Source organism: Peromyscus leucopus, chromosome 19 (genome assembly GCF_004664715.2).
Source record: "Peromyscus leucopus breed LL Stock chromosome 19, UCI_PerLeu_2.1, whole genome shotgun sequence".
Lineage (NCBI taxonomy): Eukaryota > Metazoa > Chordata > Mammalia > Rodentia > Cricetidae > Peromyscus > Peromyscus leucopus.
The window spans coordinates 7,500,300-7,525,712 of NC_051079.1; the positions used below are offsets into that span (position 1 = coordinate 7,500,300).

Below are 25,413 nucleotides of genomic sequence, written 5' to 3' on the forward strand. Positions count from 1 at the left end.
TACCAGACAGGCATATGGTGTACATGTACACATGTAGGCAAAACATTCATACACATGAAATGAAAAAAAGAAATCTTTAAATAAAATCATTTAAAACCCCTTATCAACTGAGACCAAGAAATATGCCTATTCCCATAATTAACGGTTCCTAAAATATGACACTCACTTATTATACATGCTATATTATAGGGCATGTGATAATAAAGTATATTGTTTATGTGCCATATGTAAAATAAAAGGACGTGTGATAAAAATGCAGTGCTCACATAGGATATATGAAATAAGACAATAATAAAACTGTTCCCATGTTTCTATTCACTATGAAAAATGCAGAGAAAAAGACTATTCCTAACTTTTAAAAAATTATCTTTCAAAATCAGAGCTCTACTTACTTCCAAACATTACTGGGGAAAAAAGGTACACACAGGAAACTATTAGTATAGTGCTACCATGGCTTCTGTGATCTCCAGTTGTGATACTGATGAGAGGGAAATGATAGTCTACTAATCCCTGCTCTTTGTGCCCTCCAGGGCCCCTTCTCTCCCTCTACAACTCACAAAATCTGCACCACAGCTGCATTTTTAAGATGGTTACAGATATTTACAATCCCCATAACTCTGATTTCATATGAACAGCAAACCATAGTGGTGATTTTCCTAACTCTATATTCTTCGTAAGATAAACACAACCCAATTATAACATTATTCTTGTAGGGAAATAATATTCATGGCATAGCTTCCAGAAACATGTAGCAGCCAAGGAAGGGGACCATCAGTAACCAGAGTGCAAAGCCCTTTCTTCCTCGATCTGGAAGCAGCATCCTGCCCAAAGTCCTAACCTACCACACTAGAAGGGGGTGAACACAAGAGCCTGCAGGTGCAAATGGTTCTCAGCTTAGATTCCCAGCTCCAGTTTCAACTCAACAGCCAAGTGTGAGCTTCCAGAAAGGACGCAGGTCTGGCATCTGGGTGGTTTCGGAGTAGGGGTTCTAGAGGGGGAGTGCTGTTTTTCTGGAACTCTAAGAACCGAACCACCTGAACGATAAGATTAAAGTATGGTCCTGGCTGAGAGTTTGAGGACTCTCTGAGATCCTTTCCAGGGATCTGCAGAAGCCAAAGTACTTCTGTTGCATCACAACTTAACTTGTCATTATCACTCCCAATTTCTCATAGGAGTCAGATGGTTTTTCTCAGAGGCTGTGTGACACCATAAATGCAGGTGCATACAAACAGATGAAGAACAGCACCATCTCATCACTAAGCCAGATGTTAAAGTGATGAAAAACATAGAGGCCCGATGTTATTTTGTTTATTTTTTTCTGATTTGGAAAATGGAGGCATCTTTTCATATGTATTATTATTTATGTTACGTAGACAATGAGTTGAATATTTTTAATGAATTAATAAAAAGCATCCAGTTTTCTGGGGTTAATTTTTCAAAAGTAAACATTGGTATGCATTACCCACATTCTAAAAGCTCACCAGAGCACACAGTGATCTGTAAGTATCACTGAGTCCTGAAACGAAACACCATGTGTGCTCACGCTCCAGGAAAGAAGAGAGGGGCAAACTCAAGTTGCCCGAAGGCTGCATATGCACCAACAATCTGAGCAGCTGGTACCCAACCTGTCCTCTGTCCCTCCCATCTGGGAGTCGCTAGCCCTCAGAAAACAAGTGGAGTGATCTCATTTTCCATGCTGGGAGCTCACAGATTCCCTGCAGGATTTAGGGGAGGAGTGTGTCTGCAATTGTGGGATTGTGGGACTCATTTCTAGCAAGGAAGACATGCCAAAGGGTCAGAGTCATGCCCTCTGGCTCTGCACTTATGAAGACCCTTGCTGCTGTTTTTCAGTCTTGCCAACTGATTCCTCAGGCTTACATTTCACATGGATCTGAGTCCAGCAGAGAGTCCAGGTCCTATTTATTGGAAAACTTCAAAGACTTCAGCATTTGGTAAACTGCACTGGGGCACTGACCAAATTAAAAAAAAGTCAAATGTTAGGGAATAAAATACCCATGAGGAAGCTGGCCTTCTGTAAAAGGTTCATTTTCCAAGCCCTGCACACCTTTAGACTTGGTGGTGTGCAGGCTTGATTTGTAGTGGCTGGTTTTTGTACTTGGGCAGGTGGCTTTCAACAGAGGAAGCTTTAATTCATAAACCACATGACGTTTTGATCTTGATATGTGACCACAACTTGGTCTATCAAAGTGGTTGTGAGACGGAGGGCTTAGAGAAGAAAAACAAAAAAACAAAAAACAGTTGACCTCAGGAGATGGCACCAGGCCAAGGGATTCAGAGAGGAACCAGGATGCACAGTGACCTAGCCAGCGCTGCACACTCAGGGGGAAGGGCTGCTACAGTTTGGCTTTGGCAATGATATGAGACAGTGTGGGATTTCCAGAGGTTCCCATGAGGCTCAGCCTGAGCAAGTAGGAGCCACGGAGGGACCAAAATGGGATTATTTCAATATCTGCTGCCTGAAGTCTAGCAAGCAGTACAATATTTGCTATTTTTAAACGACAGTGAGCTCAAGAGTCCTAGAAAGGATCTCACTTTAAATTATTCATGACAGACCAATGAAAGCTGCAAAGGATTGGCCACCTTTGCCTCAAATTCCCCTCCACATTCAGGGGCACAGAGGGCACATCCTGGATTCTGAAGGTTTGACCAAAAGCTCAAGGGTCAGCCCCAACCACATGATCTGAGCGACCTTTACAAACGAAAGGGAAATACACCCTTGCAGGTGGCCTCTTTTGGCCAAGGCAACACTATGAGTGTCATAATGTGTGTATGTGGGGGGAGGCTTTGTGTCAAGAAGCTGAGGACACCTAATCCCTGGGTAGTGTGTTCACCACCAGACTGAGCCCAGACTGGTGCCAGCACTAGCTGTCACAATCCAGGAACCCAGAGGGAGTGGACCTTTGGTTGTACTGGCTATAAAGTGAAACTCCTCTAGGAGAGGTTCCTGTTGGGAGGTTAAAATTAGCAACTGGGCCATGGGGGGTGGGGTACTTACTTACCCATGCATACTGGGTTTTCCTCCAGAGCCCTGGCATTTGATATTCAGCCACCTTCAGCTAAGGTTTTGAATTGTCCAGTGGCCCCATTTTACACTAGTTTTTCCTTCTCATCTAGGATGTCCAATGCCATAGAGTCTGCATCTCCACCTATGGACTGTTTAGTTCAAGGGTTGTAGAGTACAGATCAGAGGCTCAGAGAGTCTCACATCCACAAAGAAGAACCAAAACTGCACCTTCTTCTCAGCCCACTCACAGGCATCCGCACACATCACAAATTCACTGCTGTGGCCTTTGAAATACAAAGACTGGCTCTGGGGAACAGTTCTGCCTGGCATAACTCTTCCCAGAACGGGGCCTCGCTTGCTTTCTACCACTGTAGGCTGCTAAGATGTTTGCATTAATCATCTTACATGCCCCACTCGGGACTCTAAAAAGTCAAACTATAGACCTGCTAAGACATAATGGAGCTAGGGGCAAGAGCCTACTGACTGATGCCCACTTCCCCGAGGGGCTCGGCATACTTCTGCATGAACACACACCGGATAGTTAAGGACATGGGCTCAATGGTGTACTGTGAGACCATTTTCATAGAACCTATATTCTCTACTTGCATGGAATGGAATTTTGCCAGAAATAACACCTGTGGGTTCTCTGTACTTCTCTGGCAAGTTTGGATTAGTCAGCTGGGCATACAAACCCCAGCTTCCAGGCCTTTAGTCAGCTCTTTTCTGTGGCAAACAGCCCACAGTTAGTCAGAGTCAATACCATTATCACGCTGGACTCAGAGGGTGAATCGCCCAGGGTGCAGGTCCACTTCATTCTACACTGTCAAAGACGGGAAGAGATGGATAACTCATTTGAAACATTTAACCCACCTTTCCCAACCTAGTGTTTACCAGTAATAAACATTATATCTTTTTTCTTCAACTGCTGATTCCTTCGTCTTATTTGGCCTTAAATGGATGAGAAGCATTTTCTGGTCCTCAGAGGACAACGGAATTACCTATAAATATGTAATCTTGCCAAATGTTTAAAGACCAGGGGTAAACATCTAAAGGTCATTTTTTGGCTGAGGATGTAACTCAGTGCATAGGGAACAGGGTTCAATTCCAGCACTGTAAAACCGGTGTGGGTGGAATCAGACCAAGCAAAATCCCCACATCATCGTGGAGACCACAGCCACATGCTCACTAGGTGGCGTGATGCTGAACGGCTGAGAGCAGGCCGTCAGGACTGAGCTATTGATTGGGGAATCAAGCCCTAGGAACAGAAAGCTGCAGGGCCCTGGGTTGCTGTGTGAATTCAGTTGGAGGCTAAGCTAGTATAATGTCAGGAGAAAAGAAAAACTAACAGTTTACAGAAAAACAGCCAGCCTCTTATCCAATACTAACAGCTATTTAAGATATCGCCAAGAGCGACTTGGCCAATGACAAATACCTATTTCAAAAGTCACCTATCCCATGTCTGTCTCAGTCTTTTAGACCTTCTCATTTAAAAGGCCAAAATTTGCTCCTTGAAAACAAAATCCCTTAAATCCTCATTCTAAAGTTCAAATCCCACTCCAGGTAGTAAGTCTCCAAAGTCCACAAGAGACTTACCTTGATCTCCCAGTATCTACTGCATTGCCTATAACCTTGGAATTCCTGAAGTGGCTACCAAGGAGCCAGAGCTCCACTGGGTTCCATTCAAGCCCCACCCACCACCTCGTAGCAGTGAGCCTTCAGGTCCACAGGTTAAGCCAGGCTCTGCTTGAAGTTTGTAAGATAGAAAAGGATAAAAATGCCTAATAGTTGCAGGAGAATTGATGCAAGGGTTACAGGAAACAGTACAGGTAAAGTGCTTACGTGACACACAGTAAGTACTCTGCAAAAATTATATTAAATCACATGTCTTCATTTTCAAGAAAGTCTCAAGCACATTTTCTTACAAGTCCTAGGTGACAAGTAGCAAGGCCAGACAAATGACAGGGACATTTTGAACTTCATCCTTCATTCCGAAACAGTCTCAAACTCAATCATAACCAGTGGCACTCAAATTTAAGCCAAAAGGAGTCACTAATATCCAAACCATCAGATCTTAAAATGTTAAAGTTGGACTAAAACAAAGGATGGGGAAAATGTGTGTATGTTACTTGGTGGACTTGTCTGGAAAACACTCTTGAATTAGCTTGCAAAATGAGAATGTATGCCATTTGCAACCCAGCAATCCTACTCCAAGATGCGTATCCCAGAGCAGAAGATCAGTCTAACACCCAAGAGCTTCCTAGGTGCACAAATTCTCAGATCCGCTGAGGACTTATACAGAATCAGAAGCTTGGGAGTAGGATTTGTTTCAGCAAACTTTCCAATGAATCTTACATAAGTTGAAGTTTGGAAAACACAGTCCTAGGGTATCTCTGGCATTCATGCCTAGGTGGCATGAATAACACTGTTGACAGGGGAAAAAAAAACCCAGGAGCTACACTCTCTGGTCCATCAACCACAAACCAAATACGTAAATTGTACCATATTCATAGCATGTAATGAGCTACATCAGCGTAAATGAACAAATTATAGCTACAAAACTCAACTGAATGAATCTTGCTGACATAATAAGCAGAAAACCAAGTCTCAGAAAAATACATTATATATACACGTGCATAATACATCTATATATCTACTGAATGATGTATACAAATACATAGAGGTTACATATACATAATCAATGAATGAATTATAGAGGATGAGTTATAAAGGAAATAAATATTAGAAAAATCAGGATGAATTTTGTATTTGGAAGAAAGAAAGAGAATGGGACCAGAATTCTGAGAAATAATGAAGCTATTCTTCTTTAGCCTGGCTAATAGTTATACTGAAATATTTATATACTTTATTTTTAAAAGTAAGACTGGCAAAGTGGCTCAGCAGAAAAAGGTACCTAAACCCACATGGTGGAGGTGCTACCAAGTCTGAGGACTTGGGTTTGATCACCTGAACCCACATGGTGGAAGGCGAGAACATAACCTTCCAAACTGTCCTCTGACTTATCACATGCATGTCGTAGAAGCTGGCACCCTTACACCCCCCATGACCCACAAAAATAAATAAAATATAAAGTATATATGTAGTATTTATATGCTCCTCTTTACCATACCATACTTGCTAGCAAAACAATCTTTAAAAAATAATAATCTTCGAGCCGGGCGGTGGCGGCGCACGCCTTTAATCCCAGCACTAGGGAGGCAGAGCCAGGCGGATCTCTGTGAGTTCGAGGCCAGCCTGGGCTACCAAGTGAGTTCCAGGAAAGGCGCAAAGCTACACAGAGAAACCCTGTCTCGAAAAACCAAAATAATAATAATAATAATAATAATCTTCAAATAATTTTTTAGAAAGAGGGATGGACAGCTGTCCTTTAATTTTCTATGTATCAGTGTTCTAATATATAGTTTGTGTTGTTTTTTGATAATTCAGTGAATTAATATAGTTAATATATTTCCTTTGATTAGTGCCTAAGTGGGACATAGTAATTATTGAAAAATAACAAGCTACAATTATGACATGATAGCACTAAAGTTTAAAGTAAGATACACTACATCTAACTGTCAATAAATCATGAGCAGATAATGAGAACAATGAATCTTACTCTTCGCAGGAACAATTATAATATGACATTCAACTACCTCTTCTACTGGGTTCTTGTGTTACAGTATTCAAAAGATGAGTATGCCTTGTTCCAGGCTAGTTTTAATACAAACATGCACATGAATATACATGTATATGTTTTGCATGGGTCCATTAAACGAAATAAATCAAAGACAGGAGAGATGATCTGAGACCCCAGAATGACTCCTGCCTGATCCTCTCTGGGTCCAAGTCTATCCCTCATAGAATCATACTCTCTTCTCATGCCTCCTAATTATAATGGTGGTGGAAGTCTCTCAGCATAGTCAATACCTGCTAGAATTTCAAGATGATTAAGAGAGATGCCTTTCAATTCTGATTTGCAAGTGCCGTCTTAGGAGTGCTGGTGGGAGACTGCCCATATACAGCCACAAATTAACTATCATATTATATAGATCAGAGCCATGCACACATTAAATGTTCAAACTTACTCAAATAATTACATTTTCTCTTGGCTGATTTTGCTTATGTAACATAACAAGGACACAAACTCTTCAGTCAAGGATCTAAAATTGTACTCACTACATGAAGGCACTTTCTTTATACACACACATGCTCTTCATAGTAACTTTATGAGGAATAGCATTTATTACCTCCTCTTTACAGGTGGACATACTGACGAATAGAAACCTCCTGTGAGCGACCCACATTCACACTACAGAGAAGGGGTCAGAGCCAGGGTGCCAATATGGACTGACCAGCAGCTCAACAGTGAGAACTCTTTTATTTACTTATTTGCTTGTAATAACAAGTTGACAGTTTTATACATGTATATAATCCATTTGATTCCTCTTTGCCTCCCGTGACTCGTGTCAACCCTTCTTTTCCTATTGTAACTTTTCTTCTTTTCAAAGGTCTCCCTCTTCCTTTCATGTTCTTCCCCCATCCCGTGCATGTGCATGTATACATGCGCGGATGTCTGTGACTGAGTTTAATTATCACTGTCTGTGTTCGCTCATATGTAGGTTATAGTCTCAAGTCTTTAGACTTGTGTGTTTTTCCTGGGATACCTGTAGAAGCCAGGAAACTAGATAGGAGCCATGGAGAGGGGAGACGGATTTCATGGGAGAGAGGATAGAAGAACACAGGTAGGAAGGTAGAGAGGAGAATATTGGTGGGAGGAAAGTGTAGCTGGGGAGGACGATTGAAAGGAGGGCAGAGAAGGGAGTGGAGGGGGGCAGGGACACCGACAATATGAAGAGCCATATGAAAGCCTGGACTCTTATTTGAAAATACAAACGATAATAACAATATCAATAATATTAATAAAAAGCTTGAACGTAAGTAGCCAACATGGAAGGGACAATGCACTTCCCTTCCCGGAAGCCATAGGTTACTAAATAGCAATCCCAGTACCAGGCAAGAGACACAGTCCTACAAGCTGTTGGTCAGGAAAGTCCTGGAACTAACTCCCCACAATGTCCCCACAATGTAGTCCACTGTAATTGCTCTTCACTGTCTGCCTGACTTTAATGGTAAGCTTTACCCTATTGCTGAAGACATGGCATATTGTGGTTATGGAACATGGAGAAATCAAGCTAGAAATAACCCAGAGGCTTTCTCTTTGCTGGCTAGCTTTCACAGTACTACAAGGCACCATGCTGGCTTCTGGGGGAAGTGGACAAGTCACCAGTGTTGGGAGTCCTGCAGCCTAGTTTAGGACCAGTAGATGAGTGATTGTCCAATGGGTCTCTAGAAGAGGCAAAAGCCCACGTGGACTGTCTCACTCAGAAAGGACCAATGAACTTCTGGACAGCGCAGAATACTGCTGACACCGCACGGCCTGCATGCTCTCTTCTCTCTCATAATATTGATGACTCTCTTGGCGGTTTTAGTGCCATTTTGTCAATCATGCATGGGACAGATGAGATCATTCCTGGAAATCCCATTCTGTTTTCTCAAATATCTTCCCCTAAAATTCTTTAGGAGCTGATGCTTCTCAGGTTTCTTGTCTAAGGATGCCAGCCATCACTTCAGACCCTGGGAACTGTTCTGATTCAGTGCTGACAGGATCGGAAGAAGATCACCCTTATTTCTTTAAATATGTTTTGAAAGATACTGTTCTTGAAAATGTGTGCTTATGTTTATCACCTTTAGTTCTTCAAAGACAGGATGTACTTGGCTCAATATTTAGCCAAACTTGCAAAATGATGTGTTGTTTTTTGTTTAAAGATGTTTTGATGTAAAAGTCGGGAAAATCATATTTGATATATTTGTTTTTGCCAAAGGTTAGTGTTGGAGGATGGGAAAAACTTGTTTGTTATTATGGGAAAACATGCTTGTTTTTGATGTATAAACAAAAACGGCTAGAGCTATTCTGGGCCGAACATTTGTGTGAAGTTCATCTGGTGGTTGGGCAGTTTATTTCTTTGCACTGACACCCTTCCCCATCTCGGGACCTGAACTCAGGCTTCAGCTGGACCATGACACATAGCAGTCTTATCCAGTTATGGACCATTCCAGGTAAAATGATGGCCAGTCTGGCACGATGTGGCAACCCCTTGCACAGTAGTAGTGGGCGAAAACGCCAGCTTTCTTGTTGGACTTAAGACTTGATTTGTAGAAGGAAACTCATACCCTAATACTGTAAACTTGGCCAGGAACCCATGGCAAGGGAGACCTCCCTCAGACAGAACCTACTACTATTGTTTTGCTAAAAGAGCGTGATAGCAAACTTCTTTCTAAATACTTATCTTTACCCACAGATTAGTTCAGTCCTCAGCCCTCATCACAGAAGCAGCTTCTTCTTCTTCTTCTTCTTCTTCTTCTTCTTCTTCTTCTTCTTCTTCTTCTTCTTCTTCTTCTTCTTCTTCTTCTTTGTTTTTTTCTTTTTTGGGGGGGGGGCATGGATGGCACTTAATGAAGACTCAGAACTGACCAAACTTCAGAAACCAAGTGACTTCGGAGTGCCAGACCTTAAAGAAGACATCTGAATCTCATCCCTCTCCCTACCCAGGCTTTATGGACATTGCAGCAGGGGCAGGGGAGCAGGAAGCGTATACAAGCCAGAGTTTGAAGGGGGATGCTGAGAAAGTGTCTTCTAGATGTGACCCAGTGTAGACACTCACATACTCTTCTCTAACTACCTGCATGGGACTTGCGTTTTCAGCATTTCTTCAAGGAAGAGGGAAGGGCTCATGAGGTTTCCCATCCCTCCTTGATGAGCTAAAGACAGAGGTCCCTGGGGGAAAAGGTGTCACCTCCTTCAGTGGTGTAGCCTAGATAAAATGCCCTGCTCCAGTTGCTTATGGAGAGTGATCATTCTCAACCACTATTCCACAATGTCACTCACGGCTAATTCAGTGCAACTCAGTAAAAGATCAAGACAGGCCAAAAATCTGTAGAAAGGTTATATTCAACAAAGGAAGCATTTCAATCCACAAGGTTCGACAAATGAAGAAAAATATATTAGCATATGCATGTATGCTTTATACATACATACACACATACACAGAGAGATAATCTGGGGAAAAATAACACAAGACACAGTAGTTCACACTGCATTTGAATGTAAACTCTGGTGTGGTATGGTATTGATAAAGTTGACAGTGTGTATCTTGGCTCAACAGCTAAAGAGATACACGTCCTTTATATGTGTATATATTTTAAACCCTAAAATGTTACAAACAATCTCTTGAGTCATCCATTGTACTTACATGTAAATATGACACTGTCTCCCTTTAAAATACAGATCCACCAAGAAGGCTTCTAAACAAAAAAATTCATAAACTCAATCACAGCTTCATGCACAGGAGATTAATTTTAAATTTGTATATAAATTAAATCAATGGTTATGCCATCTTTCCCCCAAAGTTCTTATTTACCTATTGAAGAAGATAGAGCTATAAATAAGCTTAAGATGAAAAACACAAATATTGTATGTGAATAATTATTTTTATGATTAAAAATGTGTAGAAGCAACAAAAAGTTAAGTAAAACTCAAATCAATAAACTACGGTAACACAAAGAGGACAATCTTTTTAACACTCTAACGTGAATTCCAGAGCTGGCTAGATTTCTCAGTCAGTAAAGTGTTTGCTGAGTGAGCACAGGGGCCTAAGTGTGATATCCAGAACTTATGTACAGAAGCTGGGCATTAGAAATGCACTTGTACAACAGTGCAGGGGAGGGGAGTAGAAGGTAAATCCCTGGACCGCACTGGCCAGCCTCTGAGCACTTCATGAGTTCAAGGCCTAAGGGAGACCCTGTCTCAGAAAACATGACAGGCGGTGCCTGAGCAGTGACACCCGGGGCTGTCCTCTGGCCTCCACACATAGGCACATCTGCACACACACAGTTACATATACACACTCAAAATCCAAGTCTCCACCAGTAAGAGCAAAAATTGAGTTTCCCTAACCAAAATAAAATTGAAAAAGCAAAAACATAATTGTGCAGTCACCTATGGGACCTGAGGTCTCAGGGAGTGGAGACTTGAAACTAGAAACTATACAGCCATTATGAAATGCGAGAAAGGCAGAGAGAGAGAGAGAGAGAGAGAGAGAGAGAGAGAGAGAGAGAGAGAGAGAGAGAGAGCGAGCGCACAAAGTCCCCCAAAACACTGGACAGCTGAAAAAGAATGGTGCAGGCAAAACACAGCCATCTATGTAAACCTTTTCAAATGAAAAGTGAACAGGAAAACTGGGCAGAGGGCCTTGTTGAAAGTGGGTCACTGGTAAGCTCAAAGAAGACATTAAGACCCATCACTACAAAGATCAGAATCTTCTGTTTCTGCAGGAAATTTTGTGCTCAGGAAAATCATTCTTTGGTTCTATATTCCTTTTTAAAATGGAAGAGGAGATAGGCAAGAAGTTCAGTATTGCAAACATTTCCCTCCCCCGCCCACACACACACTGCAGCAACAGTGCCTGAATACCAGAACTACAAACACAGTGATCCAAATGGGAAGATCCACAAAAGTTGGTCAGTGGACTGACACCACGAAGGTCTACATGGTCTTTATCTGCAATGAAACAATCTGTTCTTCAGTCTCCATTTTTATCGTCCTTAACCTATTTCAACAGCTATTTCTGTGAGTCTTTCATATTTCTGTGATTATATATGTGGATAACAAGATACATGAATGACTTGTACCTACTGAGTCCAAGAGAGCAGGCATAAAACGGAATATGACTGCATGATCTAAAAAGATACAAGAAAAAGTAAAGGCATCTATGTTATCACTCATCAAGCAAAGGTTACCACTGGGGGACAGTTAGATTGGGAGGGGCTGATACGAGGGTACTGAAGCTGTGTCTTCATCCAGTATTCTCTCACCAGCATCCTTATCTGGGAAGACTTAACAGAACGCACATGCAAACAAACAAGTACCCACATGCACTTAATGCTTCCCTACACTAAATGTCAGTGAACATAGGTAAGTGGGAGTGAGTACAAGAAAGCAATCTGAAGCAAGCCATCAAAAGGTAGTCTTGGAAGACGACCACAGACAAGCAGCAGAGCCACGGGGACTACCACAGGCCAGCACTCTGCTGCACAGAATGTACTTTTCTTTATTCCTTGGGTCGGAAAACAGCCAAGAATGAACCTAAGACTTTGGTGTCAACCACTTAAGCCAACACAAAGCAAAACTAACTAACTAAATAAATAAATAAAATAGACACATTCTAATTTATTAAAGATTTATGTTAAGTAGAAGTGGATAACTTCCCTTTTGTACTTAATAAAACCAACAACCTGGCAGTCATTTATCTCAGGTCTCCATTAATAGCTTCCCACTAAGAAATACAAATTTTGCACAAAATTACCGACAAGTCAGATGTATCCACTCACTCACAAGGAGTCATGCTATAGGTAAAATATTTATAGGCATTCTCACAGCAAACAATATATTCCACACAAAATGTTCACAGGAACTTGTTTGAGTCACACTATTGGGATTCCTGCAAATATATTTCACAAGTTTCCAGATAACTTCATTTGTGAGAGGAAAAAGTAGTTAAAACTATTCAAACATGGAAAGTGAGCCACTAGAAATTAAAACATTCTCAAAATGTAGGTGATGGAACTTTCCAGACTTACGGTCATAATGAAGAAATGTGGGGGGAAAGAAGTTTCCAAGAAATATGTATTTATAGGCTTTCAGAAAATATGTTAAGCTTCAAGGTTGGCTCAAAAATATGTTTTGTGTATTTGTTAACATCTTATTTGTTGAAGAGCATCCATGTGAAAAACTTTATATAACTGATGAGACACTTGGCTTAGATTTCTTCTTCTTACTACAGGAAACTGTATATAAAAAGAGTGACAATCTTAATTAAGCATCACATTTTGGCTTCAAATGCCAAAGAAGAGCAAAATATTTAAGGCTAAGATTAAATAGAGGGTGTAACATGGGAGTTAACTCTAGAGATGGGAAGATGACTGAGTCAATAAAGTGCCTGCCATTCAAATATGAAGAGCTGTGATAGATCTCCCCAGAACCCACATAAGAAGACCATGTGCTGATCTCTTTAAACCTAGTGTTGTAGAGGGAGCCAGGGTGACCTTGGGGCTTGTTGGATAGGCAGACTAGCCAAATCAACAAGCTCTGCAATTAACGACAGTTCCTATCCCCCAAGTAAGGTGGAGAATCACTAAAAAAGATAGCTGATATCGTCCTCCGGATACCATGCATGCTTTAGCACATACGTGCACAAGTGGTTTTAAGCATGTTCTCGTTCTCTCTGTCTGTCTGTCTGTCTGTCTGTCTGTCTGTCTCTCTCTCTCTCTCTCTCTCTCTCTCTCTCACACACACACACACACACACACACACACACACACGCAGGCATTAACTATCGGAAAAAATCAAACCTATATATTAGAACTGAAATAATCTGATGTGATATTACTATGTAAAAAGGCGTCCAGCCTGAGTCAAGGTCAACTTTCTATGACAGACATGATTTTAATTTGGGTTCTGAAAACTACTCAGTTTGTCTGGGTTTATCTCTAAAATGAGAATAATATTATCTATCCCGTAGGGTTGCATAAATATTTCACACAGTTGTACTAGTCTCTGAAACAAAAATATCTAACTTTTAAGATTTTTAAATACACTATTAGATAACATGTAAAAATTAGAAAAATAAAAGTCTTTGTAAAGTTGGCTGCAAACATCTAAGAGTCACTGATGTTCTAAGGTATATGAGCTCCTCTGGCCCGTTAGAATGACTTACTGTACACTCTAAAGTCTAAAACACACAAAGAGAACCCTGGAAGCTCTAAGTATGGGAAAAAACTAAATGGCAATCATAACGACTCCCATCACAAGCTGAAAAAAGTAAAAATGTACAAAACTCAGTGCAAAAGAAGGAAGATGGGAAAAAATTAGCTTCAATGATGAAAAATATCATTGGCTGACAATTCTAGTTCCAAAATTTCAAGAATAGTAAATATTTCAAAGTATGAATCTTTCAATTTACTATCTCTAAACTCTTTAATTCATCAAAACAGTAAAGAATTTATCAGAAGAGGATATGGGAGTAGGAGGAATATCAGAATAGGGCACATGTTGGAATGCATGGTTTAAATTACAGTAGTCCAGTAATTATTTTAAAAATTTACACAAGAAGCCTGGTGGTGGTGGCACACCTTCAATTCCTGTACTTGGGAGGCAGAGGCAGGCCAGTCTCTGAGTCCTAGGCCAGCATGGTCTACAGAATGAGTTCCAGGATGTCACAGGCTACATAGAGAAAATCCTCTCTTGAAAAACAAAAAACAAACAAAAAAATTCACACAAGACCATGTTAAAATTATAATTGCAGTATAGAGTACCAAGTAACTATAAGTAGCCTCTTTTCTTTCCCACTCCATTCCTCCAGCCTTCCTTCCTTCCTTCCTTCCTTCCTTCCTTCCTTCCTTCCTTCCTTCCTTCCTTCCTTCCTTCCTTATTTAATAGTACACACAGGCATATTTGGTTGAGGGGGCAGGTAGGGAGCTGGAGAGGTGGCTCAGTGGTTCATAGCACATACTACTCTTCCAGAGGACCTTGGTTCAACTCCCAGCATTGACAAGGCTCACAATTGTCTGTAATCCCAGTTCTAGGATCTGATGCCCTCTTTTGGCCTTGTGAAGCACCACACACACACATTCTACACAGACATACATGCAGGCACACACACATAATTAAAAATAGACAAAAAAAAAATCCCTTAAGGACAGAGCATTGGGATTCTGAGTTAGTCTGCTCTATCATTTCATATTTACAATAGTGCCTTCTTTTAAGTAGCTCAAGATGTTTTAAAAACATCACATAACAAACTTTCCCAACAGACTTGCAAAAACTCAAGGTGAATCCCTTATCTAACTGAGGCAATCTGTTTGCCAGACTTACAACTCATTTTAGACTATATCTCCACCAACAGAATGGATGAATACTTCAATATTCAAGCAGTCAGGAGAATGTAAGAAATGTCACAGTAGTTATTGCAAGCATAACCACTCAGCTACAGATAATTCAGCACAATATGGTCCTACCATGAGGTCCACATGGATGTTTAACATGCATTGATATTTAGTTCTGTGTATCAGTGTTTCTAATCTACCTGCCTCTGGCAAACAAAAAATAAAAACAGCTGACTGCCAGATAGCCAAGCATGGTGCTGGGGAGGCAAAAGAGTCTTTGATATTTGCGGCTTAATAGCTATCCGATGGTCAGAAAGGAAACCAGGACAGGATTTCCATGCAGGAACCTGGAAGCAGGAACCAAAGCAGAGGCCGTGAAGAAACGCTGCACAGGCTTGCTCTTCCTAGCTTGCTCAGTTTGCTCTCTTAAGACAATCTTCAGGACCACCTGCCCAGGGATAACATTGCACACAGTGGACAGGGTTCTCCCACGTCAGTCATGAATCAAGAAATGCCCACAAAGACATGACTTCAGGACAATAAGATGACAGCAGTTGAATGACCGAGGTGCTCTGTTCCCAGGTGACTCATGTGACAAATGGAAAAAAGTTAACCATCCCAAGCTCTTCATCATTCTCATCAGTCATTCTCCGGACCTCTTATGTGTTGTTTCATCCGGTTTGAATTCTCTAACGTCAGTTTAGGTCAACTTCAATTTCCTTACCCTTCTTGTTTTTTTATTCTTCGATTCCATCTTATTAGCCACTTAATCCTCAGAAGACTGTTACCCACTGATTATGTTGACAATATCTTCTATAGTTATTCTAGGTCTGTGAACTACTTTAACAACTCCAAAGGTGTAAAACTAAAATATTTTGTTCCATACTGCAGGAATTCTCAGCTCTGCCTCTTTGTTATACCCCAAATTATTAAAGCATGACTCACTGGAGGCTACTGAGAGACTGTGATAATCCAACCATTTCTAAGAAACAGTGCTTCAATAACCATCTTCAAGCACTATATACTGGATGACTATGTCGTGGATACAGGAATAACCTGCAGAAAAATAACCCGAGGGCTTTCTAGTCAAAGGGCTATATTTTTAATGTTGGAGTTACCACTCAATTCAATGGTTTTCATGGGCATAGTGTTGTCCAGAGCAAAACGGGCCTAAAAGTAATCTCTGTAACATTCGTCATATTTTTCTTTAAATTTAATTTCCTCTCATAAACGGTTCACTTCTACTGGCTAAAGAAGCACAGTCAGTGTAAGACATTCAAGTTTAAAAGACAGGAGTATAAAACATGGAGGCCCGCTACGCTACTGTGAGGACAAGCCACTGTTGGTGATACACGCTCAAAATTACATCTGCCCCTCTGAGTATCTAAAGAGTTTTAGAGTTTAGGTGTAAATTAAAGTTACTCTGAAATGATTAAAAATGAAGCATAGTTGAAATATTTTTTTAAGCAATCCCAAGAATCACAGAACTGGAAGAGTCCTTAGCAACCAATTAACCCAACAAGAGCCAGGGCAGGAGTGCTGAGGGAAATGGAATCACAAGAGTTCACAGAGAAGAGACTCCATCTGGAGCAGATCAGATGCCCAGGCCTCCTGACCTCAATAGAAGCTGTTGCCTTCGACACTACACGAGAGGTAGCTCATGTGTAAGGCAGAGTGATTACTCTCATGATGCTTCAAGTCAGCACCTATATGAAGTAATGAACCAACTACTAACTGTCACTTGATGTCAAACTGTACTGAATGCAGAAGGAAATACCTGTCTAGATACTAGATCTCTACATGTGTTATATGTGTGTGTATATAGATATATGTTACATATCTGTACTTCTATGTGTATACATGCACATACACAACCCAAGAACTTAGAATGTTGTAAGTGCATTTGAAAGCTGACACAAGAAAATACACTGAGTAGTAAAGAATGACTAACAAGGAATAAGGAACTGAGCAGGACTTATATCTCACCTAAACTGTTCCTTTAAAAAACCCATTACAATATAAATCATAATTTTTAAGCCCATATCTTTCAAAAGATCTCATTTAGCTTTCAATTTTACCTTTTTTCTGCCTACTTTGAAATCATCATTTTTATGTTGTAAGATAAAACTATCTCCGGAATATTAATCTATGCATACCTCTTCCTTAATATGATGAACAATGTTAGTTAAAATGTACCATATTATTTAGTTGAATATAAAGCTAGCTTTTGTTCAAATGAACTGATATAATTTTCCAAAAACTTAAAACAAAAATAAAGTCCTAGTAGGAAAAACAGAGGATACAAGGTACAAATAATAACTTGGTATGCATTATATTTCAACTCATAGTTCTTTACCAAACTTGGAAAGTACTTAGGTTCTAGATGTTCTGATGGCAGATATAAAATACTTGTTCAAACAAATCCAAATTCCAAATCTATCATATCTTTAAATGGTTGATAAAATTCACTGCCAAGTCTCAGAAGTTCTTAAACTTGATTACTTTTTGTATTTGAGCCAAAAGAACAAATTTGAATAATGTTAACTTGGGCAAAATTGTGAAGTGTATACATAAACACTCCACTTCTTAAATAACAGCCCTGATTTCCCCTGAAAATCGCTCTTCTAACTTGAGAAGCTCCCCTTGAAAACAGGGTGGGGTCTGAGTCACCGAGAATTAGGAAAATGCAGCAGCAGCATTTTAAAACAAGACTAAATGTGGTTTTAAGTCTCAATATTCCTTGATTAATAACCCCAAACTTTAATGAGGCAAAAACAGATTGATGGATTGCAATTTTTTAATGTAAAAAAGAAATTAAGGAAGTTTAGTACAATATACTATCACCAATATAACCTGCTCCAGGAAGATTTTGGTCTCTACTTGTAAAAAATAAAACTAATAAAAGGGCATTTCCTCTTAAAGCTTCATAGAACAGACTTCTAAACTGATATGGGAGTCAAACATCACACTCTCTAAGCACAATTTGAGCTTGAAACGGAGGCCAGATGTGTGATTGTATTTTTTTTTTTTAATTATAGCCATAAGTATTTTAGGAGAGAAAAATGGTCATTCTTCAAATCACACTCAGTATACTTTTAACAGACTACCTCTTGGTAAGAACCTGGTGCCCCCAAGTAAAAGGCAAAGAAAGACATAGTTATGCTCAGTGAGCAAAGTCTAATGTGAATCCCAACTAAGCAGAGTCTTCCTGTCACAGGAACCTAGCCTACAAGGACACATAAAAATCAAACACTGAGAAGAAATCCTTTTTACACATAAAATAATCATTGAATCCTAGACTTCCCACTTCCTGAAACAAAGTTTAGGTATTGTGTGTTTTAAGTGTTGAATTTTAACCTTTGAAAAATCAATGCCTAATGGGGAGATGAGAAATATTCACAGTGTATGCAGTTCTTTCAAAATCCTCATCCAGGGCTGAAACCACATAGGATCAAACTAAGATTCTAGGTGTTTTCACCCCAACTTTAAGGTATTGTCCTTGATTCTACAGAATGCAATCAAATGTATTGAACTTAGAACAATAGGCTGTGCAATTAAATTGTGGACTAGAAAAACAAAACAGATTTCTAATCTATTAATTACTGGGTTAGTAATAACAGTAAAATTGATTTTTCCCCCTAACAATAAGTCTATGTAATGGTTTGAAAGCTACTTACATACTTTACAAAGCATGCTAATCATAACTTTGTGGCATAATGTTTCACCCCTCAGCTACTCATTTCATGTTCAACTTCTGTTTCATGTCATGTAAAAGACAATGCTGACACCTTCAACTGTAACAAAGGAGAAAAGAAAATCCTGGAAGGTGACTATCTTGTTATGTAAAATTAATCAGAATTACATAAATCTAGGTGGAAGCGTAACTGAGTAAAACCTAAGCAAGGCACATGGACTGTTCTGTTAGGAATCAAAGGGATACAGTGCTCTCAACAGTCATTGCTCTGTAACTGGTCTGAAAAGATAAGGTTGCTCTGTATTTACACTAATAGCCTGTCCATTCTCTGTTCTAAAACCCTTGCTGCTTAGTCTGCACTGCAAAGGAAAAAAAAAAAAAGCAACTAGGGACTTTTAATAGCAGATGACTGCAGAGGAGCCACGCTCACCTTGCAGAGAGAGCTTTGTTGTTCTGGAGTGCAAAGCAGACCTTTAGCTCAAAGTCATTGCTAATCTCAGTTGTACAATCCAAATGGTGCACTTAACCCTAAAACCCACGAGGCAAAACCGGAATGTCTGCTCCTAGTGACCTTTCCACGTCCCTCAGTGTGGCCGCACTCAGGAAGTGGACGGCTGCAGCACACTTGATGGCAAAGTTCTAACATCCCTTTTCATGACAGTTCATCCAAGTCAGCATCAGCGCAGAGACAATGAGAAATCATGCACGGAGAATATCAAACTTATATCTAATGTTTATAAGCAGCATCTTAATGCCTAAAGAAAAAAAAAGGACATCCACGATTCAAATTTACACTGGACTTCATGATAAATCAGTAAAACAGAAAAGGAGATCCTCCATGCATTGACGACTAACACATGCCCTACCAACTTCACTGATCAATATTCGATTAGAAATTACATTGTATTAAAAAGTTACTAACAAATCGTCATCTATAACTGGTACTGAAGCAAGAACAATCAGTGATGTATGAAAATCCTGCTTTGAAAAGTGAGCTCTTTTGATTTATGGCGTCTCCTTTGTTAATAAAGAGAAAGAAAATAAAACGTACACAGGGTTTCTTAAGTTTGTCTTGTCTTCCCCTTAACTTCAAACACTGGAAGCAGAAAACTCTTTCACTCCTCCCGCTGAGGTCTAACCTCTTTCAAAAAAAAAATAAATAAAATAAAAAGCCGTTTTAAAAAGAAGAAACAATAAATGAAGTGACAGGAGGTGAAGGAATGAGGAGTGTGCGCAGGGAGAATAAAGGGCGGTTTTATAACAGGAGGTATTTTGTTAGCAAGTGACTGGCAGGTCTCCTCCAAGTTATAAAGAATTCCTTCCACTCTCCCAAACTGCAGAGGCCAAAAATGTCTAGTCTAATAGTTCTGAAATCCCAGAGTCAGGAAAGCCTTGGGGGAGGGCGGAGAACGAGTGAGTGGGGGAAGGGGGAGAGAAAGACCAGCAGGAGAAGAAAGAACAAAAGGAGAAATCCAAGAAAGGGGAAGGGATCCAGAGGCCCTGGGAGGCCTAGGAGTGGGCGCTGGGGAGAGCACGACCCCGGGAGCAGCGAGGCAAGCAGGGCAGGGCCATACTCTGCAGCGCGGCGCACCATGGACAGGGCTCCGCGCGGGCGCGGCCCACACCCCTCTAGAGGGCGGCGGGAGAAGAGCGAGCGACCCCGCGCTGGCCCGGTCCCGCTTCGGTGACCGCAGCACTCTCCGGCCCTGCGGCCCGAGTGCACCAGGCCCTGACCCAGGAGGGGAGCGAACAGCACCATCTGTGCCCATCTCTGGCTCCCAACGCCCGCGGGGAAGCACTTCCAAGCCTGGCCCGCACTTGGGGCTACCATCCTGCTACCCACCCTCTCTTCCGGATGGGGGCACGCATGGAGCTCCGGGGTGAGTTTTCCAGCTACGCAGCGAGGGTGGACACACCTCTCTCCCGCTGCCTCTATAGGACCCCACCGCACATGGGCACCGACTTGGGACCCCCACCTAGACCCCGCCCAGCGCGAGGGTCGCATCCAAGGCTGCGTGGCGTGGCCAATGGGACCTGCTGGAGATCGGGACTGGGGTAGGGACATCTTCGGCAGGGATACCCCAAGAAAGTTGGGCTGGGAGCCTGTGTCGCGGAGTGGCAAGAGAACTCGGGACCTGCCTGGAGCAGGTGCTTCCAGCTGCCGCCAAGTCTCAAAGTACAGTCAATGCAAAGGCTTGCTGGCGCTTTCTCGAGAGTAGGAAAAGTGAGGGTGGCTCCAGGCAACTGCGTCCCCAGGACCCACGCAGGGCAGAGACAGCAGTACGGAGAAAGAAATGTATATTTAAAAACGAAAAAGGCCAAGTAATGGGGACTTCTCGCCTGGTCTGGTACCAAGAATGAGGGGCCAGAAGCGTGCTAAAGCGTCTGCCGGCAGACACTCAGTGTGGCAGAGGACCAGAATCGCTTTCCAAGTGGGGCCAACATAGAATATTGCCAGGGCAAGAGAATTCAAAGGCCAGAAGGCAACTCTGAGCTGGGATGAAGACAATAGGACATAGGAGCCCCTGCGCACCAGGAGGCGCGCGGTGCTGGAGCGGGGTGGGGTGGAGGCAAGTCCTGTAACTAAGACACCAGAGTGAGAATTCCTAGAGCAAACTCGCGACCCCTCCCTGAAGAAATAAACAAAACAAACAAAAAAAAATCGGATTAAAGTACAATGCGAGGGGACGAAAAGCACAGAAAACTACAAAACCTAGGAGTTATCCTGCCTCACCCTTCCTCGAGCTCGCCTTGGCCCAAAGGCGAAGCCAAGGAGACCCTGTGACCAAGGCTCTCAGAAGCAGGCGCGGTAGACCAGCTGGTCAGGGCGCCTGGCCCCGGAGTCCGACCGGGGCTTCACGCCTGTTCAGTTTCTTGGCCGCGCGGTGTGGCACCTCCCTTCCCGGGTGCTCAGCCCGGCCCCGCAGCGGCGCGGGGAACAAAGGGACCCGGCGCCGCACGCCCCACCCCGCTTGCAGCCCGACCCACCCGGGACCTCTGCGTACCTGAAGCAGGGCTGCCAGCAGCGGCAGCAGGGTCCGCGGCGCTCCCGCTATCCGGCACATGGAGGCGGAGAGGGGCCGAGCGAGGAGCCGGAGGCGGCGGCGGCAGCAGCAGCGGAGCACCAACAGCAGCGCGGAGACGGCTCCGGGCAGTGGCCACCCCTTCCCTTCCCCTCCCCTCCCCACCCCCTTCTCCGCTGCTCTGCGCTCCCCGCCAATGAGAGCGAGCTGGTAACAAATAGCGGGCCTCCGAGTCCGCCGGACTCGCACCAGGAGTAATAAAACAGACGGGAGATCAAGGAGCTGGGGAGGGGGCGGGGAGAAGGGCGGGCGTGCGTGCGCGCCGAGCAATGTGTGTGTGCGTGTGTGTGTGTGCACGCGTGTGCGTGTGTGCGGGCCGCAGCGCAGGCGGCTGGGCTCCGGCCGGAGTGCAGCGGCAGCCCCAGAGATGCGGGGGCCCGGGGACCGAGGCGGATGGAGGATACGGAGGTGGAAGCCGGGCGGGTGGCGCTCTCAGGAGCTCCTCCACGCGAGCTTTCGAACCCCGGCTTTTCCCTTCTCTGGGCGTCCTCTCCAGGGCCGAGCGGTGCGACAAAGCTTCCGGGGGTAGAGCGCCTCGGGGGAAGGGCGCTCGCGGCCGTGCGCGTTGCGCCCACAAAGGGCGACGGTCCCGCTGGCCAGGCCTCCGCGGCGCCCCCTTCCCTGCTCTCTGGCCACTTGGAGACTCTGTTCTCCCGCTGCGGCCGCGTGGGGGGGTTGTCACGAAGGAAGGGGGGGGAGGATGCGCGGCCGCTGTCGCGATGGCTGTGCCCCTCGCCGCTCACGCGCGTCGGCACCAGCCGCCTAGTCCTCGCCACTCGCGCGCACCGCGAAGGGTCTCCGTTGGCGCGACCCGGGCGAGCTGCAGCCGCTCTCCCGCCTGGCCGCACGCGCCGCCCGGGCCTCCCGGTCCCCTCCCGCCGCCTCTGCCGCCGCCGCCCTCGCCCCCGCCTCCCTCCTCCCGAGCCTCCCGCCCGCGTCGTGGCCAATGGGAGGCCACCGAGCTGCGGCGGTAGCGGGCCGGATCCACGGCAGCCGCCCGCCCCCGCCCTGCCCAGCGCTCGGTTTTCCTTCTGCTGCAGCCCGCGGGGGTCGCCCGAGGGGTGGCTGGGGTACGCCGAGCGCCGCCCAGCAGGTGGAGGGCTGCGGGAAATAAAACTACTTGCGCAGGAACTTGTTTAGCGGCGGCCCAGTCTTAGGTCCGCGGAGGGGAATCGGTGGCGACTGAGAATCGGAGGGAGGAAAGGAAGGATATCTCTCTCCTTGGTAGCCTAAAGCATGCGTTTTCTGTTTTGTCATTCTTTCGCGATAGGTTATTTTTCCGGGCACTGCCAGACACAGCAAAGTAGCAACGCAAGCAGAGCCCATCCTAGCCATTGTTGTCTGAGCATCCTGCCGGCAGGGGAGCCCAGGCCAGGCTCCTCTTTGGTGTTCGCACCTCTCCAGCCCCCGTCATTGCGGATGTACTGGAATGACTCAAGTTTCTGTGTTCTTGTTTTGTTTTCTGCCCACCCCTAACCCCCCGCACGTACACGGTGGGAATTTGAGAGTGCGTGCAATTTTATTTGAAATCTCTTCTTTTATATTTTTACCGGTTCCTGCCGGTAGTCACATTTCTAGGCTAACATTTACAGGGACTTTGATACTCCTTCCTGCAGCACTGAGGCAGCAATTAAAAATAAACAGAAGCTTAGTGAAAATAGGATCGGAAAGATAAAATGACTGCTGCAGAATTCACACCAGATTAAGGATTTTTGTTTCCTTTGAGACAGGAACTTGAAAGTGTGAAACTTTACAAGTTTGGGTCACAAGCATTTTGTGGAATGGTAGGGGGCAGGGAGAGAGCGCTTGATTCTTGCAAGGTAAAAAAACGGCTTTTTTTTTGTCCCCCCAGAACCTTGGCTTTATGGAGATAATGTGTGGTGTTTGCTTTAGAGGTGAATGAAACAGCCTGTTTTATATAAGCGTTGCAACACATTTGAGATCATTTAGCTTATTTGAAGTAAATGAATATATTCTGTCCCTATTGCACTCTCTTCAGCTTTGGGCAACTGAAATATTAACATTTGAATCTGAGGTTCAAGACACTGATCATTTAAGAATTTGACGATGAACCTGGAAAAATCAAATACTAATTTCTTTGACATAACTGATGCAGCTTTTAATAATGTACGATTGCTAGTTAGGCTTTTAAATTTTTAATATTAATTGGAAGGCTTATTCAATTTTAATTAAAACATAATATTGCAAGCCACGTTTTATGACACTAAGTTTTTTCGTGGCTTTCTTCTCAAAAAATAAGAAAGGTCATGTTAATTAAATTTCAAAGATGAGATGAAGGACTTGGGCTAATATAGTAATCAGGCCAGCCTGTTCTTTTCCTTTTTTTTTTTTTTTTTTTTTCTGCTAAATGTTATTGCCATAGGACTGCTAATGGGTAGTAAAGTTATCTTCACAATAGCATGTTTATAAATTCCATTTTTAGGGAGTCTCTCATAACAGAAGACATCAGTCTGGGGGAACAGCTCCCGTCTCCACACCCAGTGACTAAGCTGGGCACTGGCCTTGGGACCTTCGCTGCACTCTCTCCTGAGCTGTACCTCTTGATTTTAATGGCACGATTAAAGTTATAATGGACTCTAACTTGACTAATTTTTGCTTGTTGGTATCGTTTGAGTAGAGCTTTAAACATCACAGTCCCCATAAATTAAGCTTTTTTTTTTTTTTTTTTTTTTTTTTTTTTTTTTTTTTTTTGGTTTTCCGAGACAGGGTTTCTCTGTGTAGCTTTGCGCCTTTCCTGGAGCTCACTTGGTAGCCCAGGCTGGCCTCGAACTCACAGAGATCCTCCTGGCTCTGCCTCCCGAGTGCTGGGATTAAAGGCGTGCGCCACCACCGCCCGGCAAGCTTTTTTTTTTTTTTTTTTTTTTTTTTTTTTTAAGATCCCCAAATCTACCTTCTGAGTCACTGTCGTGCTGGTCTCTTTCTCTGGGAACAGCAGTTCTGTTTTATTTCATCTTTTTTTTTTAATTGTTTGAGTAAGCACTCTGAAATCTAGTTTGCTTATCACTTCTCAGTAGTAGTAACTGGGTTGGATTCTTGTCTGACTTTAAGTTGATCACCCGGATCAACTAAACCGTTTTAATTGGTTTCTGATTGCAAGAAGGACTAGCCTGGTCTAATACCGTGCTGTTGAAGATTATGTACATCCCTATGATGCTAATGAACTCATTCTAGTATCAACTCTTATAGCCACACAGCATTTCCTCTGTAACACTGTTCTCAGCGTCATCCAGCAGTGCATTTATTTCTCTAAACCAATGATGGCCCCACCCCTAGACAACCTACTCCCTGATCAGAATATTGCCTGTCCAAAGGCTGGGTTTCCTTCCTTTATTTTATTGAACTTCAAGGGCACAAGGGGCTTGCCAGTGACCCAAAGAAACCATTGGGTGATATTAGTTTTGCTAAGATGGAGGAAGATTAGAACGATGATATAAGTGAAGACTGGGCTTATAGACCAAATCAATCTTAACTTCTGTTTAATGATCTTTTTTTTTTTTTTTTTTTTTTTTTTTTTTTTTTTTAAATTTTTTTTTTTTTCTTCATTTAGACTCTCAACTCAAATCGTTCTGTCGATGCTATTAAACTGCAAT

At 43.0% G+C, this 25,413-nt stretch overlaps 1 protein-coding gene across 1 annotated transcript in view; it reads right to left on the reverse strand.

Annotated features, from left to right (window-relative positions):
• Cdh2 (cadherin 2) overlaps positions 1-22,602 on the reverse strand; it is a 220,573-nt gene extending 197,971 nt beyond the window's left edge. Inside the window, exon 1 of the mRNA XM_028892025.2 lies at positions 21,725-22,602. Coding sequence (XP_028747858.1) covers positions 21,725-21,784 — 60 coding nt within the window. The 5' untranslated portion in view covers positions 21,785-22,602. The remainder of the gene's footprint in view (positions 1-21,724) is intronic.
• Between the last annotated feature and the right edge of the window lie 2,811 nt (positions 22,603-25,413).